The sequence below is a fragment of the Lacerta agilis genome, chromosome 2, assembly GCF_009819535.1.
Source record: "Lacerta agilis isolate rLacAgi1 chromosome 2, rLacAgi1.pri, whole genome shotgun sequence".
NCBI classification, from domain to species: Eukaryota; Metazoa; Chordata; class Lepidosauria; order Squamata; family Lacertidae; genus Lacerta; species Lacerta agilis.
The window spans coordinates 71,943,438-71,958,372 of NC_046313.1; the positions used below are offsets into that span (position 1 = coordinate 71,943,438).

The window sequence follows — 14,935 nt, forward strand, 5'->3', positions numbered from 1 at the left end:
CTACTGGAATATATTTACAATGTGCAAGGCTTGTAATTTACCAGCTAACTGAGTTGGCAGTTTTGAGCTCTGCTGAACAGTACTTCCCTCAGTACTGAATTACATGTAGGGGCAAGCACATCTGAATAGTTCAGTGAAGGCTGTGTAGGAAATACACATGCTGACAACCATCTGACCAATGAGAGCCAGTGTGGTGTAGTGGTTAAGAGCGGTAGACTCGTAATCTGGTGACCCGGGTTTGCATCTCCGCTCTTCCACATGCAGGTGCTGGGTCACCTTGGGCTAGTCACACTTCTTTGAAGTCTCTCAGCCCCACTCACCTCACAGAGTGTTTGTTGTGGGGGAGGAAGGGAAAGGAGAATGTTAGCCACTTTGAAACTCCTTCGGGTAGTGATAAAGCGGGATATCAAATCCAAACTCTTCTTCTTCTTCAATTACTTTTCTACATTTGACGGTATCTTACTGGGGAAGATGACCCAGAAGGGTAGATTGTAAATTTGGCATTCTCCTTGTCTTTTGTCAGAGTGTGTCAAGGCGAACAAGAGAGCTGAATGACACAAATGTACAAATCAGCTCATTTACAAATTCATCCTTATATTGCCCATCCTCTCAAGCAATGCTGATAATGCTGGAGAAGGTTCACCTAGGTCTCCTTTCAGTGAGTATGTACTAAATCAGTGTTTTTCAACCACTGTTCCGCGGCACACTAGTGTGCCGCGAGATGTTGCCTGGTGTGCCGTGACTTAAAAAGTGGGCAGCGAAGAGAGTGTGACAAAAACCCACCCCGGGATCTGCTCAAAGGACCAGCTGTGCCTCCCTCCACTGTGACGAGATTGAATGGAGTGGGAGAGGAGACGGCAAGCCGCTCGGAGCAGGGAGCCGCCGCTCAGCCAAGCCCGCGCGCCAAGGGCGCTATAAATAGGCGAAAAACCCGCCCCCCCAGCCAGCCAGTGAGCGAGGCCTGCCTGCTCGGCGTGCCCGATTTGCAGCGGGCAGGCAGGGACCCCTGTTGCCTGCTGGCTGTGCGCAACAAGACGGGCTTTCGCCGAGCGAGGCGGCGCTGACTCAGCCTGGGCCGAAGGAAGCGCAGGGCAATGGCGCTCAGCACCCCCCGAGAGGCAGCTGGGCCTGCCCGAGCCCCCGAGCCCGGCGGCGCCGCCGCCACGGCAGCACCAGGCGGAGGACGAGGCCGACCTCGACCCCGACCCGCAGCAGCAGCTGAGCGGCCTGGAGCCCGACGCCGGCGAGGGGATCCCGCTGCACTCGCCGTGGACCTTCTGGCTCGACAAGTAAGTGCGGAGCTGCCGGCACACCAGGTGGGGAAGGCGAGCGGCAGCGGGAGGAGGAGGAGGAGCTTGCGGCCTGGAGCTCGCCTCTCCTGCGCCGGTAGGGTGGTAAAAGGCGCGCTTGAATGAGGCGGCAGCGACGGGGGTGGGCAGCGTAGGACTGGCCTTTGTTCGCCGCCGCCTCCTCTCCTGCTCTGCTCGCTCCTTCCCCGTCCCCACGGCGAATTAATTCCCTTCTCCGCCGAGGGCAACGAAAAGGGGGGGTCTGTTCTCCAGCCCCACAGATTGCTTCACTATGCTTAAGTATTTTATAATTTTTCATATTTCTGTTTACTTACTATTTCATAATAAAGTAATTATAAAATACTTTCTTTGTGTTTATTTGATTCCTATTCAAGAGAATTACTTTATATATAGTCAATATAGGCACAGAGTTAAATTTTTTAACATTTTCTAATGGTGGTGTGCCTCGAGATTTTTTTCATGTAACAAGTGTGCCTTTGCCCAAAAAAGGTTGAAAAACACTGTACTAAATGAAGAGTGACAATGTGCAGCCATTTAAATTAAGTACAATTACCTCTCTTCTCTTCTTCTCTTTTTAGTTTGTCCTCTTCCATTTCCTTAGGAAGCTTTTCCTTCTTCTCTTTTTCGACATCATTATGAAGATGCTTGGTAGTGTAGCTGAGGGCTGGTGACAACAGGATCTCGCCATTCTTGCAGAGTTCGTCACGGATTTTGATAAAGAACTGTTGAAGTTCCACTGCATCCTCATAAATCTCTGAATCCGTCCTTTAAAGAAAAGAGAAACTGCATGAAATGACAACACACACAACATAACTGTAGCTGAAGCATGAATGCGCCATGAAAAAAAATAATGAAATTTTATTGTTTGCAACTGATTATTTTTTTCCTGACTCTGGTTCGGATGTCATGGAAAAGTGTGATTTAGTTAGCCAGGGTAGAAGTGCAGAAGGGGAGGAGGGAAAGGCAAGCAGAAAGTGTAGGGGGACGTGGCTCATTCTCTGGACAATAAACAATGGTTTAATTGGTCAGAGATTGTGACAATTCCACTGGGCCAAAGTCTTGCTATATCACAGGCATAGGCAAACTCGGCCCTCCAGATGTTTTGGGACTACAACTCCCACCATCCCTAGCTAACAGGACAAGTGGTCAGTGATGATGGGAGTTGTAGTCCCAAAACATCTGGAGGGCCGAGTTTGCCTATGCCTGCTATATCATCTCAGAATCTGCAGTTCTCATATCATGCAGTAGTATAAGTTGCTTTTAAACACTTCTCTAAAACCTGTAGCACTATTTAGTATATATGTCAGATAATCATCTGGCTTTTAACTAACTAAAAACATACTTACATATTGCAAAATCAATGAAGGTACCTCTCTGAGGAAATACCTTTCTGAGACATTAAAGGTACTAAACATTAATTTTGTTGTTGTTCAGTCGTTCATTAAAGGTAACAAGCAAAAGCTATTTATGAGGCTGTTAATGGAAAGTGGTTTCACGCCCCGGAATAAGAGTCCAATCCCACACTAGTAACTTGTAGACTCTTGTATTAGTATCACTAGCATCAGTGATCACTGTAATAGGGGTGTGTCACAAGCACTAGCAATAAAATAAAATAAAAATAGGAAATTGTCCAGTAGCACCTAAAAGACCAACTAAGTTTGTTCTGGTATAAGCTTTCGTGTGAATGCACACTTCTTAGTTGGTCTTTAAGGTGCTACTGGGCAATTTTTTAATTTTTATTTCAACTGCGTCAGACCAGCACGGCTACCTACATGAATCAAGCACTAGTAACTTACAGTAACTTAAGTTACTAGAGAGGTCGATAAAGGTAACGTTTTACTTACCGGTTCATTCTCCTTGCCCGCTCCAGCACTTCAAACATATGCTCTTGGAACAAATCCAATCTCCGGTAGCGGTTATTTTCCACATTCTTTCGTATGATATCAAAAGTCAGGGGTGGCTTGTTTGGGAAATTAGGATCAACAGCAGGGATTTCAGCTAAGGAGTCACTGTAGCACCTGCCTTCATCATCCTGATGACTCATTACAGAGACAAAAAGGTTATGTATAAGTTCCTGGATCAGCAGTGTTACATTTGGGACGTGAGAATCTTCATCTCCTTCTATGTCTCTTCTAGTTTCTAGCAAAACTTTGTGCAGCACCAGAGCATCTTTGTAAATCAAGGATTCTGGCTCATTATAAGTGCAGGCATTATTGAACATCATTACAAAATCTTCAACCATGGCATCAATGTCCTGATACTTGTTGGCCATCATGTGACTTCTGATCTTCTCCATATCAACCGGCTTTTTAATTGTCAGGTAGTAGTCAGGAAGCTCCGATCGAGATGGAAGCCGCAGGAAAATTGCACTAAGCCTTCTCCCTCGCTTATCTGTATAGTTCTTCACCGCTTCGTATACTTCATTAAGTTTCTGTTGCATTGGAGTCATATATTTTGATTTTTTAGGGGAGATGCCAGGCTTTCTACCTAGAGAAACAAAATTTAAAGCTAGACTCAAAAAGCCAACATTCTTGTGACTTCAGTTACTCAAATACTAATCTGGGTATATCATGTAACATTAGACTCATGCAATTTGGTGTCTTTCACATCATAGCTCCTTCCCAAGACTTTTATGCTTTTTATTTTCTCTCGTAACAATATGAGAACATCAGAATTTCTCTGTCTTCCCATCTCTCTCTCTCTCTCTCTCTCTCACACACACACACACACACACACACACCATGGAAAAGGAAGTGTTTTGCAGAAGGAATCTGGAGAGCAACAGTGGACTCAGAGCATCTGGAGAGTAACGTGAAATAAGGCTAAGCTACAGGTTCTAACAAGCAGCACGTAACATATTCAGATTAAATCTGCAAAGTAGAAGGAAAAGAGGACCTTTTTCTGCCTCCGCAGCTACTCTCTGAAGACTAGAGAAGAGACCCTCTTAAGAATATTAGGGGGGTGGGCAGGGAAGGACTAGACCATGTGAAAAATGAACGTACAGTGGTACCTTGACTTATGAGCGACTCAACTTCTATTTTTCGACTTCTGAATGACCTCCGGAAGCGAAAAAATGGCCGCCACTTCCGAAATTTTCAACTTGCGAAGGGAAAGCGGCGGCACAATACCTTGACTTATGAAGTTTTGAATGCAGTTTTTTCAACATACGAATTTTTTTCCTGTTCCGAGATGGCGCCTTCGATTTACGAAGATTTCGACTTACGAGCGCGCCTTCGGAACGAATTAATTTCATAATTTGAGGTACCACTGTAATATTTTAGCTGCAGTTCATTCATTTTTGGCTTTGTATTCTTGTTATAAAAACAAGGGCCATCACCTGCCCCTCCAAGCTTAAAGGTATTCCGTTAAAGGAATCCGGGGGTGTGGATCTCGTCCGAAGCCCAGGGCGGGGCTAGGGCCATGCCTAGAACCCTTTGGGAACCCAGGGGGAGCTTGAGTTGGTTCGCATCAATGGGGCTAACCCTACCGGTGGTTTACCCTTACCAGACTTCCCGCGCAGCGGGCAGGAGTCAGATATAGTCTGGTCTATCCAATGCCTAAGCCAATTACCACTCACATTCTGTAATCAATAAAGTTGTGGCCAAAATTTGCCCAATAACATTAACCATATATTCTGTGTCCTGGTGTCTTCATTCATCTTCGAGGGGGTGGTTGCGGGGACTCGACACGCAACCTAGGTTTAAGGTGCCATTCAGCTCCTAGCTTTCATATTTCAGTTTCTAACACTGTATATGTGCTGGTCTTGGGTGCTTCTATACTTCTAACTATTCTTACAACCTATAGTCAACAATACATATTATGTCAAGCATTCTCGGTTCTTTTTTCCTTGATATACAGTTTGAGTTTTAAAAGCACAAAAAATCTGCAAAAAATAACCACCGACCATATGATCTCCAGCAGTGGAATAATAAAACATAATGATTTGGGCCTTGCTCTGTGCAAAAATACAAAATGAAAACCTTCCTGTACAAAATCAGTGCTCCTCTAGGCTTGCTTCACATGGTAAGGGCCATTGCTCTATTACTAGGTCTGTGTTGTTTTTAGAAAACAACATGATATTTCTGCAGCAACTTTTGCTGAGGATCACCAAGTACTTTACATCTATTAATATTACATGGCTCAGTACCAATCTAGAAACTAGGGAGAAAAAGAAGAAATATATGTTGCAAGAGGCATGTGTGGGAAATATATATTAACTTCTCATGCTGTTCCCCGAATCTAACAACATTTCAGCTTTTACTGTTTCTCATGTTACAAAAGCTTAGAACAGTGCTTTAACACTTCTACCCTATTCAGGACAGACTGTCTCTTTCTCGGCATAAATGCTCTGAGGCAGTTCAGTTTAGGACACCTTTGCTCAGGACTCAATTATATTTTAAAATCTAAAAAATATTTTGGCAAATTCAGTCTGTATTTCAGAAGCAGATGAAATGTTGCAAACTACTCAGCTTAATATGACTGCAATCTGTTAACATTTTATATTTCATTTATCAGGCTTGGGAATTTACAACAGTTCCTTACTTAATTTCAATTTAGGGGAAGCAACCTCATCATCTTCAAGCAGAGGTCCCAGCTCTTTCCTCTTTTCTTTAAGAATCTTCTCCAAGATATGAGCATCATTGTAAACCTAGTCATCATGAAAATATTTATAAATAACAAACAGCAAATGGCTATTAGGATTTTACTTTTTGTTCTAATTAAGAATGAGGAAGTGTATTTGGTAATCTTGTTAACATGACCCAAAGCGCCTACCTAGAAGGAGCTACAACATTCACATAGCAGCAGGGAAAGCTCTATCCCTGCACAAAGAGCATGTAGGATCAGGGCCATCTTTGCCATTAGGCAGAAGGTAATCCATAAATGCACTGGATTCCTGAATATGTAATGAGCCACCTAAGTGGGACACAACCCTCTCTTCCACACCCCTCTCTTAAAGGCAGGGGAAGCTCCATGGATTAACCATAAGGTTACATATGCAAGGCAGGGAAGAGTTTCAGACCCCACTATTGCTAGTTCATCAGTATAAGAAGTTATTTCATTAGCTCCTGGTGCTCTACTTTCTCAATATTGTTTAGCATCCTGGCAAAACTAGACACAAAATATCTCCAACCCCCAATATGGAAACCACTAACTGATAGTTCGCAAATTATGCAAAGGCATTTCACTGGACTCATAATCCACTCCATCTCAAGGTCTCACGTTGATCATGATATGTTTTCTATTATTTCCTTTGCCACCCAAAGGCGAGTCTGAATAATATTTGGAGGCTGCTTCACCCAAAGGCTAAGGACAGATATTCACTTCTGCTCTTTCATATGTGGATATGGACATATTCTACAAGGTAAGCAAGGAGCATGCATACAAACTGCTATAAAGAAATTGCACAGCTCATGCTTTTAGAAAACCAAAACATACTGTGAAATATCAGCATAAGCAGAGGAACGCATGAGTGACAGCTATACCAATCTGGTTTGAACTTTCTTGAGAACATACCTGTGAGCCTTCTTCATTATAATGCCTTGCGTTTCGAAACATTAACCTCATGTCTTCTATCATAGACTCTTCCCCAGCGTACTTGTCACTGCGGATGTTGTGCTCTATTGTTTTTAAATCCATTGGCTCTAAGATGATTTTGTAATAATCTGGATAGTCTTTTTTGGAAGGTTTCACCATGAACAGCTCACAAAGTCTTCGGCCAGTGCCAGGCTCTCGTGCCTCAAGAACAACATTGTACAAAATTTTCATTCGCTGCTTCTTTATGTTCTTTTTGCTGTTAGATTTGAAAGGGGAGGGGGAATACTTATTTATTAATTTTACCACCTATGTTCTCTAGGGGCTCACAGCCTCTTAAATTCAAAATCAAATGAAGTTTACCAATAATAATAATAATTTTAAAAAGTCAATAATACCAACAACAACAACAACCCATTACAAAACATTTAAAACTGTATAGAACAGGCACGTCCAACTGCCAAGTGACTGTGATCTACTCCCAGTATAAAAAAAAAAACTGGCAGTGATCTACCCATTGTCATTGGAGGGAGGAGGAGCATGTGTGAGGTGGGTGGATTGCCCAGAGTTGTTGAGCTTTTTTGGGGTAGCACTGCCCAGAGCTCTTCAGCTTTTATTTGTTAGCTTTCAGTAAACTTTATTTAATCCCACAATCAATAAGGGTCCTGCAACCTACCAGGATCAGCTGGGGATCTACCGGTAGATCGTGATCTACTGGTTGGACATGCCTGGTACAGAACAATAGCTAAACTTTTAACACCAGCACAAAGCCCGAAGGGGCAACTTGACTGAGAGATCTAAATTACCACCAAAACTACCATTAAAAGGCTATTATAAAGGTACTGGTGGGAGGGAGGGACAGGAAGCTTTTCACCTGGTGCACAGCCACCAGGCAAGCGTCTTTGGGGAGGGCATGGAATACATGAAGTGCCACCACTGAAAAGGCCCTCTCCCCGGCAGACACCTGCATTACCACATTAAGCAGGGGAACCTGGAGAAAGGTATCGTATGGAGATCTTAAAAGTGTTGGTGGGAATATCTGGGGAAAGGTGTTCCTTCAAGCAGCCTGGCCCCAAGCCATTACATAGTGGCAGTTGGTGGCACTCACGTGACCTCCTGTTCACTGGGAGGTAGAGGGGAAAGTGCAAGGTCAGTGCAGCGCAAACAGGAGCACGGGATTGGTTGCACAGGAGCGCTCGCACTACGTCAACCTCACCCTTCCACCTCGCAGTAAGCAGCAACACAGACGACAGGAGGTCAGATGAGTGCCACCGCCTCCTCGTTGACCACCGCTGGTGTGAAGCACCTCCCCTCATCTGTTAAATGCAGCGGCAGCAAGATGTAACATGGGGGAGAGGCACTTCGCGGAGAGGTTTCCTAAATCACTCTGTGAAGTGCCTACCTCCACCCTGGTTATAGATGACTGCAGTGAGGTTTCGCAGAGGGTGGCGACACTTCAAAAAAAGCAATCTCTGAAGCTCTCCTCTCCTTTAAAAGGGGCTATGGCAAGCTGGGAGGGCACAGGTGACGAGGTGGGTGAGTTACAACTTCTCTGCTTCGTGACCACTCAGGGACCAGGCTGGTTGGTGCTACTATGAATACTGTGAAGATTAATATTGAACACCTTTAAAAACCATGTTCTGAAAGATTTAATATAATGAATTTCCTCTCTCTCCCTCAAGCACAATTATCTGGTATAAGCAGTGCTTTTTTTCTTAAAAAAAATATTTAGGGGTACTCTCATTTTCCTACTCATATTGAAATACTGCCCCTCAATGAGGCCAAACTTTCGATTCACAAAATGTTTAGGGGTATGTGTCCCCCCAGAAAAAAAGCACAGGGTATAAGGAACCTCTAAGCTAATGAGGTCAAAGCAATGGTGGTGAAACTAATCTCAAAAGTGAACTGTGAAGTTTCATTCACAGTCATACTATGCAGAAAGCCTTTTCCAGTATTATCTGAAAAGAGAGTAAAATGGAAATATGAAACCTCCTGTCCCACCTTCTAGGGTCTTCAAAGGATCCCAACATTTAGAGGTTTCCCGAACAACCAAGTACTGTAAAGCATTTTACAACCACACGTAACCCCTTAATAGGTACACCTTTCTTTCTGATTTGACAGTTTACTTGAAAGTAAGAACTGTGTTCAATGGGGCATATTCCCAGTTAAGTGCATAGGATTGATTACAGCCTTATCCATCTATATGGTATTGTACCTTTTAACAGAAAATAGGAATATTCAGTTAAAATACCTATGTCAAATACTACATTTAAAATTTCTTATCACCTCAGCATATGGACCAGGGTATAAATATTTTTTTTGGCGAACTGTATATTTACATATTTGATAGATCACTTTGTCAATAAAGACACAGCTGATAACTGGCTTTAAATAACTGAAAATTAAATCAAATAATTACTAATTATTATTAACAGCAAGTGCATACCTTTTTCTTTTTGAACTTCCAGCATCAGACGTTGCAGAAGAGATCATACTGTCTCCATCCTCGATTTCATCTCTTCTGGCTAGCTCCTTCTTCTTTGCCTGAAATAAAACAAATCTCTAGAGTTAAATTCAATCCACTGAATGTCCCCTGAATGCATGAATATTTAACAGCTCCAGAGATAATGTTCATTCTGAAATGCAGAAATATAGCAATAGCATCAATAGAAAGCAGTAAGATTTTTTTCAGCCATTCAAGTTACATGTACAAAGCAAAATATTGAATACTGTACATAGAATATCTAAATAATCAAGCTTATTCCAGAACAGCAAGCCTTCCATCTAAGCTTCTATTGCAAAATGTCTTACTAGCTATCAGTTACTCTTAATACATATATCTTGAAAGCTGTATACAATGTCTTCTTCAAAAACCTGATTTCAGATTACCAGTGCAGAAAATTAGTTTAGCATGATTCATTCCTCATCCAGAATATTCATTTGTATTTCCAGCCATATGGCTATCAGTTAAAAACTCTTATTCGGAAACATATAGAATAACGCTTAAGAGTTTAAACACAGAAATAGCACCAAGAAGAATTACTATCACAGCAGTGTGCCAATGCAGATATAAATGCACCAAATGCCAGCTCCTACAAAAATAACCCGAGAGATGTAGCTATTTGAGTGTGAAGTTTTACCTGCATAACCTGCTGCATTTTCAGTACTCTCTTGTAAATGGCAGAATTTGGGACATTATAACGTTTGGCATTTTCAAACATCAAGTTTAAATCGCATTCCAAATGGTCAAGAGTTTCATATTCATGGTTCTTTAGTTTTGTTCTGTGGAAGAGAGAATCAGTCCCATTTCATTGGTGCAACAATTCCTGTTACTTTTTTAAATAATACATAAATCTGCTAACTTAAAAGTGCTGAATTAATATTCTCCCCAGTCCCCCGCTTCCCTCCTCAACTAGTGTCTGAGGAGTTAGAAAAGAAAAAAGAAATAATTCTAATGTTTCCCAAGCACATGACAAAATCAAGATACAGGAACATCTCTCATATGACACTAGAAGGCTTGAAATGTGATTTTAAATGCCCTGCTCATGTATTTAAACCACACACATGGGGGTGGGGGAACAACCTGTCATGAGGATGCACACACTGCCCCTGCCTCTCATGCTCCCATCCAGGATGTTTAGCCCCAGTCTTCCAAAGTGTATTTTGGAGGAGTATGCTTAGAAAACTTAGGGTGATCAGGAACCAGACAGTGCAGGTTTTCAGATTGCACTGAGACTTCTAGCTGAGATCACTTGACCATGGTTCGCAACTAGGCATAGTCTATCAATACATTACCCAGGACTGGTTTGAGGTCCAAAGCATGATGGCACCTTCACCCAGCGGTTTATCACGGGTGAAATCACCACTGCTCCTGGGTGAGCGGTGGTGGTTTCGCCCTGGCACCTCGTGGGACCGGGCCTGATGCAGCTTGTTCCTCCCTTCGCTTTTCAACATTGCGATGTTTCACTGTATCACAATGTTTGGTTGGTGATACATTGCGATGTTGAAAAGCTGGTATTGCCCCAGCCCTATTCACAACCCCACTGCCCTCTTCACGTGCTTGCTTTGAACGTCTCATGAAAACTGAAGAAGAATGGGCATGTTAACCATATATGAACACTAGTGCTTTACTTGAAAATAAACAGTCAGATCCTTACTGCGATCAAACATGAAACAAATGTATTAGAAAAAGAATCAGGTGAATTGTACTTCTAGAGGTATTTTGGTTTATCAAATCTCAATTGTTCAAATGTAGATTAAAGCATAATTAAGGCTAAAGTGAAAGAAGGGTAATGTGATTATTTATGAATTAATCATGTACCTTTATTTGGATCACGTTAAAGCTTACAAATGATATGCTGGCATTCCAAGTTTTTAATGTGTAAAGAGACTCTTCACTCTCAACTGCTAAAACAAGGAGCTTAAAATCTTGTACATACACATGTACAGAATTTAGGTAAAATCATACAATCAAATACAGTGGTACCTCTAGATGCGAACGGGATCCGTTCTGGAGCCCCGTTCACATCATGAGCGGTTTGTAACCCGCAGTGCGGGTTGCGATTAGGCACGTCTGCACATGCGCGTGATGTCATTTGACGCGTCTGTGCATGCGCAAACCGCCGAACCCGGAAGTAACCCATTCCGGTACTTCCGGGATCGGCACATTCGTAACCAGTGCCATTCGCAACCCACAGTGAACGCAACACGAGGTATGACTGTACAGTCATTAGAAGAGCTGAATCATGGTTTAAGACTGGTAAAGAAACTGTTCTTGAAACCATCAAACAATACGCCACACCAGTTTTACCTGATTTGCTGCAATGAAATAGGCAATTTGATTTGTTGGTAATAGTCAGGATACTTTTTCTTCGAAGGCAAATGAAAAAAAGGTTCTGATATGAGCTGACCCTGGTTGTTCCTGCAGTTCCTAACTATATCATAAAGCTGATAGAGAGGGTTGGAAGTATCCATAAATGAAGTTATGCTCTCGGCTTCAGACTCCCCTTCTTCATAACGGGCAGCAGCTAGAAACGAGGAAAAACAATTACACAATTTCAAGATAATTTTATCCGTTTTAAATAGTAAATGAGGTAATATTGGATTGTTCAAAGAAGAATGCAACTACTTTCTGCTACCTGGCTGGTTTCAAAGTTCTAATAAGAGACTGAGACCTTACAAGTTTTCTATGATATATGCTGCTGATTCTCCAGCTTCAAAACAGTTTTATCTGCGGTTGGCTGGAAGGATCAGGTAGTTACTTATTCATTCACTATCTACAGCAGGGGTCAGCAACCTTTTTCAGCTGTGGGCCAGTCCACTGTCCCTCAGACCATGTGGTGGACCAGACTATATTTTCTGGGGAAAATTTGAATGAATTCCTATGCCCCACAAATAACCCAGAGATGCATTTTAAATAAAAGGGCACATTCTACTCATGTAAAAACACGCTGATTCCCAGACCATCCGCGGGCCAGATTGAGAAGGTGATTGGGCCAGATCTGGCCCCTGAGCCTTAGGTTGCCTACCCCTGATCTACAGGTAGGATTGGACATTAAAGGACCAATACAGACAAATCCAGGAAATGTGGAAACAACCTTAAATCTACTAATGTGGCAGCTTCAAGAAACCAGGCAATAAACCATGATGAAAGAAATGCAAAAAGCAGCTGCCACATTTGTCTTTGCTGGCCCTAATCAAAATTAAAAAAACATAAACTTGTGTGGAAGAAAAGGCTATGGCCATAAGAGAAGCAAAATATAAACAGCCACTGACCATTGATACAGGAATGTCAATAACATAAGCAAATTAGGGAAGTTATTTTTGTGCTGCCTTCTGTGAAAATTATATACCTCTCAGCTCCATAAAGCTGAAATACAGGAACCAAAATTTTGAAACTGACAAAGATGAATGAAAAGAGTCAGGACAGAGACTCTCGCAGAACAATTAGGTGAGGGGAGATACTTTAGCATATTTACTCTAAAGAGAACAAGAGGGGTGGTTATATAAGTGCTCTCTCATTCCTGAGATGAGAAAATCTAAACCAGGGGTCCCCATACTAAGGCCCAGGGGCCGGATGTGGCTCAATCGCCTTCTAAATCCGGCCCGTGGACGGTCCGGGAATCAGCGTGTTTTTACATGAGTAGAATGTGTGCTTTTATTTAAAGTGCATCTCTGGGTTATTTGTGGGGCATAGGAATTTGTTCATATTTTTTTTCAAGATATAGGCCGGCCCCCCACAAGGTCTGAGGGACAGTGGACCGGGCCCCCTGCTGAAAAAGTTTGTTGACCCCTGGTCTAAACATAGGTATTTCCTGTAAAACAATGTAAGATTTAAATTTAATATGTACTAGATGGTTTAAAATAGACCCGGGATTAATTTAGTTTAGGGACAGCCAATGTGGTGCCCTCCATGTGTTACTGAACTACATCTCCCATCAGCCCCAGTCAGCATGACTAATGGTCAGAGATTATAGGAGTTCTAGTCCAACAACATGTGGAGGGCTGTTCAACATGCACTTTTATTAGATACTAACCTAAAAGGAGGGCTGGGAACTCCACAAATGACCTTTTTCTAAAGATATTGACCTACCAGCCAAAACAGCATCTTCATCGCTTTCAGATCCATATTGCAGTGCCATGGTTATTGCTGATAAACGATCTCCTTGGACAGCTCTTTTATTACTGTGAATTTAAAACAAAACAGCTATTGAATGAAAAATTCCCTGGGGAGAGGAAGAATAAATCTACATTTAAAACAGTAGCTTTTATCTAAGTGATACAATAAAAATAAGCATATAGGAGGTGTGGGTGTGTTTTACATTATATGAATTTGGTAACAGAATTTAAATTTATGGGCCGGCTTTCTTCCAGCTAATGTTTCAGATTCATAGCCCATGAGTTCTTCTGAAAATAAATTAGCTAATTTCAATTGTGATTAAAGGTGCAGTTGATAATTAAACTAGTAAAGCAGTTTAATTATCATGCATTCGTGCTGCTGAACTAGGCTCAGCAGTAGGCAGATTACAAGACTGCAGCTTCTTTTGAGCTCTGTAAGCATGTCAACTTAATGAAACGCTTTATATGGGAAGAACTGTCTTGCTTTCAGCTGATACACTGTTTTCTCAAAGCAGTGATATTTTAAGCTTATTAAAATATTATACATTCCATACGCTGTGACTTATGAATTATTTAATGTAAGATAATATTCTGAAACTCAAATGTTTGAGATGCGCAATGCTGCTGTCTTACAACAATACTATTGGCATTAAATGCCCAGGACTGCAATACCTCAAGGAGTGCCTCTCCCCATATAAGCCAACCTGCTCTGAGTTCATCATCTGAGGCCCTTCTTCATATGCCTCCTCCTTGAGAGGTCTGGAGGGTGGCAACAACAGGAGAACAGGCCTTTCCTGCAATTGCTCCCCATTTGTGGAATGCAGTCCCCAGGGAGGCTCACCTGGCACTTTCATTATATATATTTTAGGCACCAGGCGAAAACATTCATCTTCAGCCAGGCCTTTGGCCAATTAATGTTCTACAGGATTCTAAATGCGTTTGGGGGTGTTATTGTTTTGTTGCTTCTGTTTTGACTATTTATTTGTGCTTTTATCTTGTGAACCGCCCCCAGATCTTTTGACAAAGGGTGGTATATAAATCTAATAAATAAAATGAAATTATGGAAAGGGAACCCCCTCTCCCCGCTCAAAACCATTCGAAAACACACACACACACACACACACACAGAGAGAGAGAGAGAGAGAGAGAGAAAGAGAAATTGAAACTATTAGGCTCTGCTGGGTTGCCAAGGTTCTCTACTCGGAGTTTTACGCAAATAATGAAATCTTGTTTAACTGAAGAAAGAAATTTGCTTAACATTGCATACAAATAAAACAATAATTCTTTAAGAGGAAATCAGGAAAGGGTTCTTTGCCTCAAGTCCTGCTTATGGGTTAGTCACTGTGGGAGACAGAATGCTGGACCAGAAAGGTCTCTGGTCTGGTAAAACAAGGCTCTTATGCACTTGGGTAACACTGCCTGTTGAGAAGGGTCATTGTACTTATTTTACAAACAGTTTGCTTCTAATTCAGGGA

General features: G+C 42.1%; 1 protein-coding gene across 16 annotated transcripts in view; it reads right to left on the minus strand.

Moving 5' to 3' along the window:
* PBRM1 (polybromo 1) overlaps nucleotides 1–14,935 on the minus strand; it is a 52,632-nt gene that overhangs the window by 21,136 nt on the left and 16,561 nt on the right. For 8 of the 16 annotated variants that reach the window (XM_033140704.1, XM_033140705.1, XM_033140707.1 and 5 more), the window contains 8 exons: nucleotides 13,435–13,526; nucleotides 11,653–11,869; nucleotides 9,983–10,124; nucleotides 9,289–9,386; nucleotides 6,825–7,101; nucleotides 5,853–5,958; nucleotides 3,155–3,818; nucleotides 1,864–2,075 (listed from right to left, as the gene is read on the minus strand). In XM_033140704.1, the coding sequence (XP_032996595.1) occupies nucleotides 1,864–2,075; nucleotides 3,155–3,818; nucleotides 5,853–5,958; nucleotides 6,825–7,101; nucleotides 9,289–9,386; nucleotides 9,983–10,124; nucleotides 11,653–11,869; nucleotides 13,435–13,526 (1,808 nt within the window). The remainder of the gene's footprint in view (nucleotides 1–1,863; nucleotides 2,076–3,154; nucleotides 3,819–5,852; nucleotides 5,959–6,824; nucleotides 7,102–9,288; nucleotides 9,387–9,982; nucleotides 10,125–11,652; nucleotides 11,870–13,434; nucleotides 13,527–14,935) is intronic. The other 8 variants (XM_033140715.1, XM_033140710.1, XM_033140709.1 and 5 more) reach the window with 1 other exon arrangement.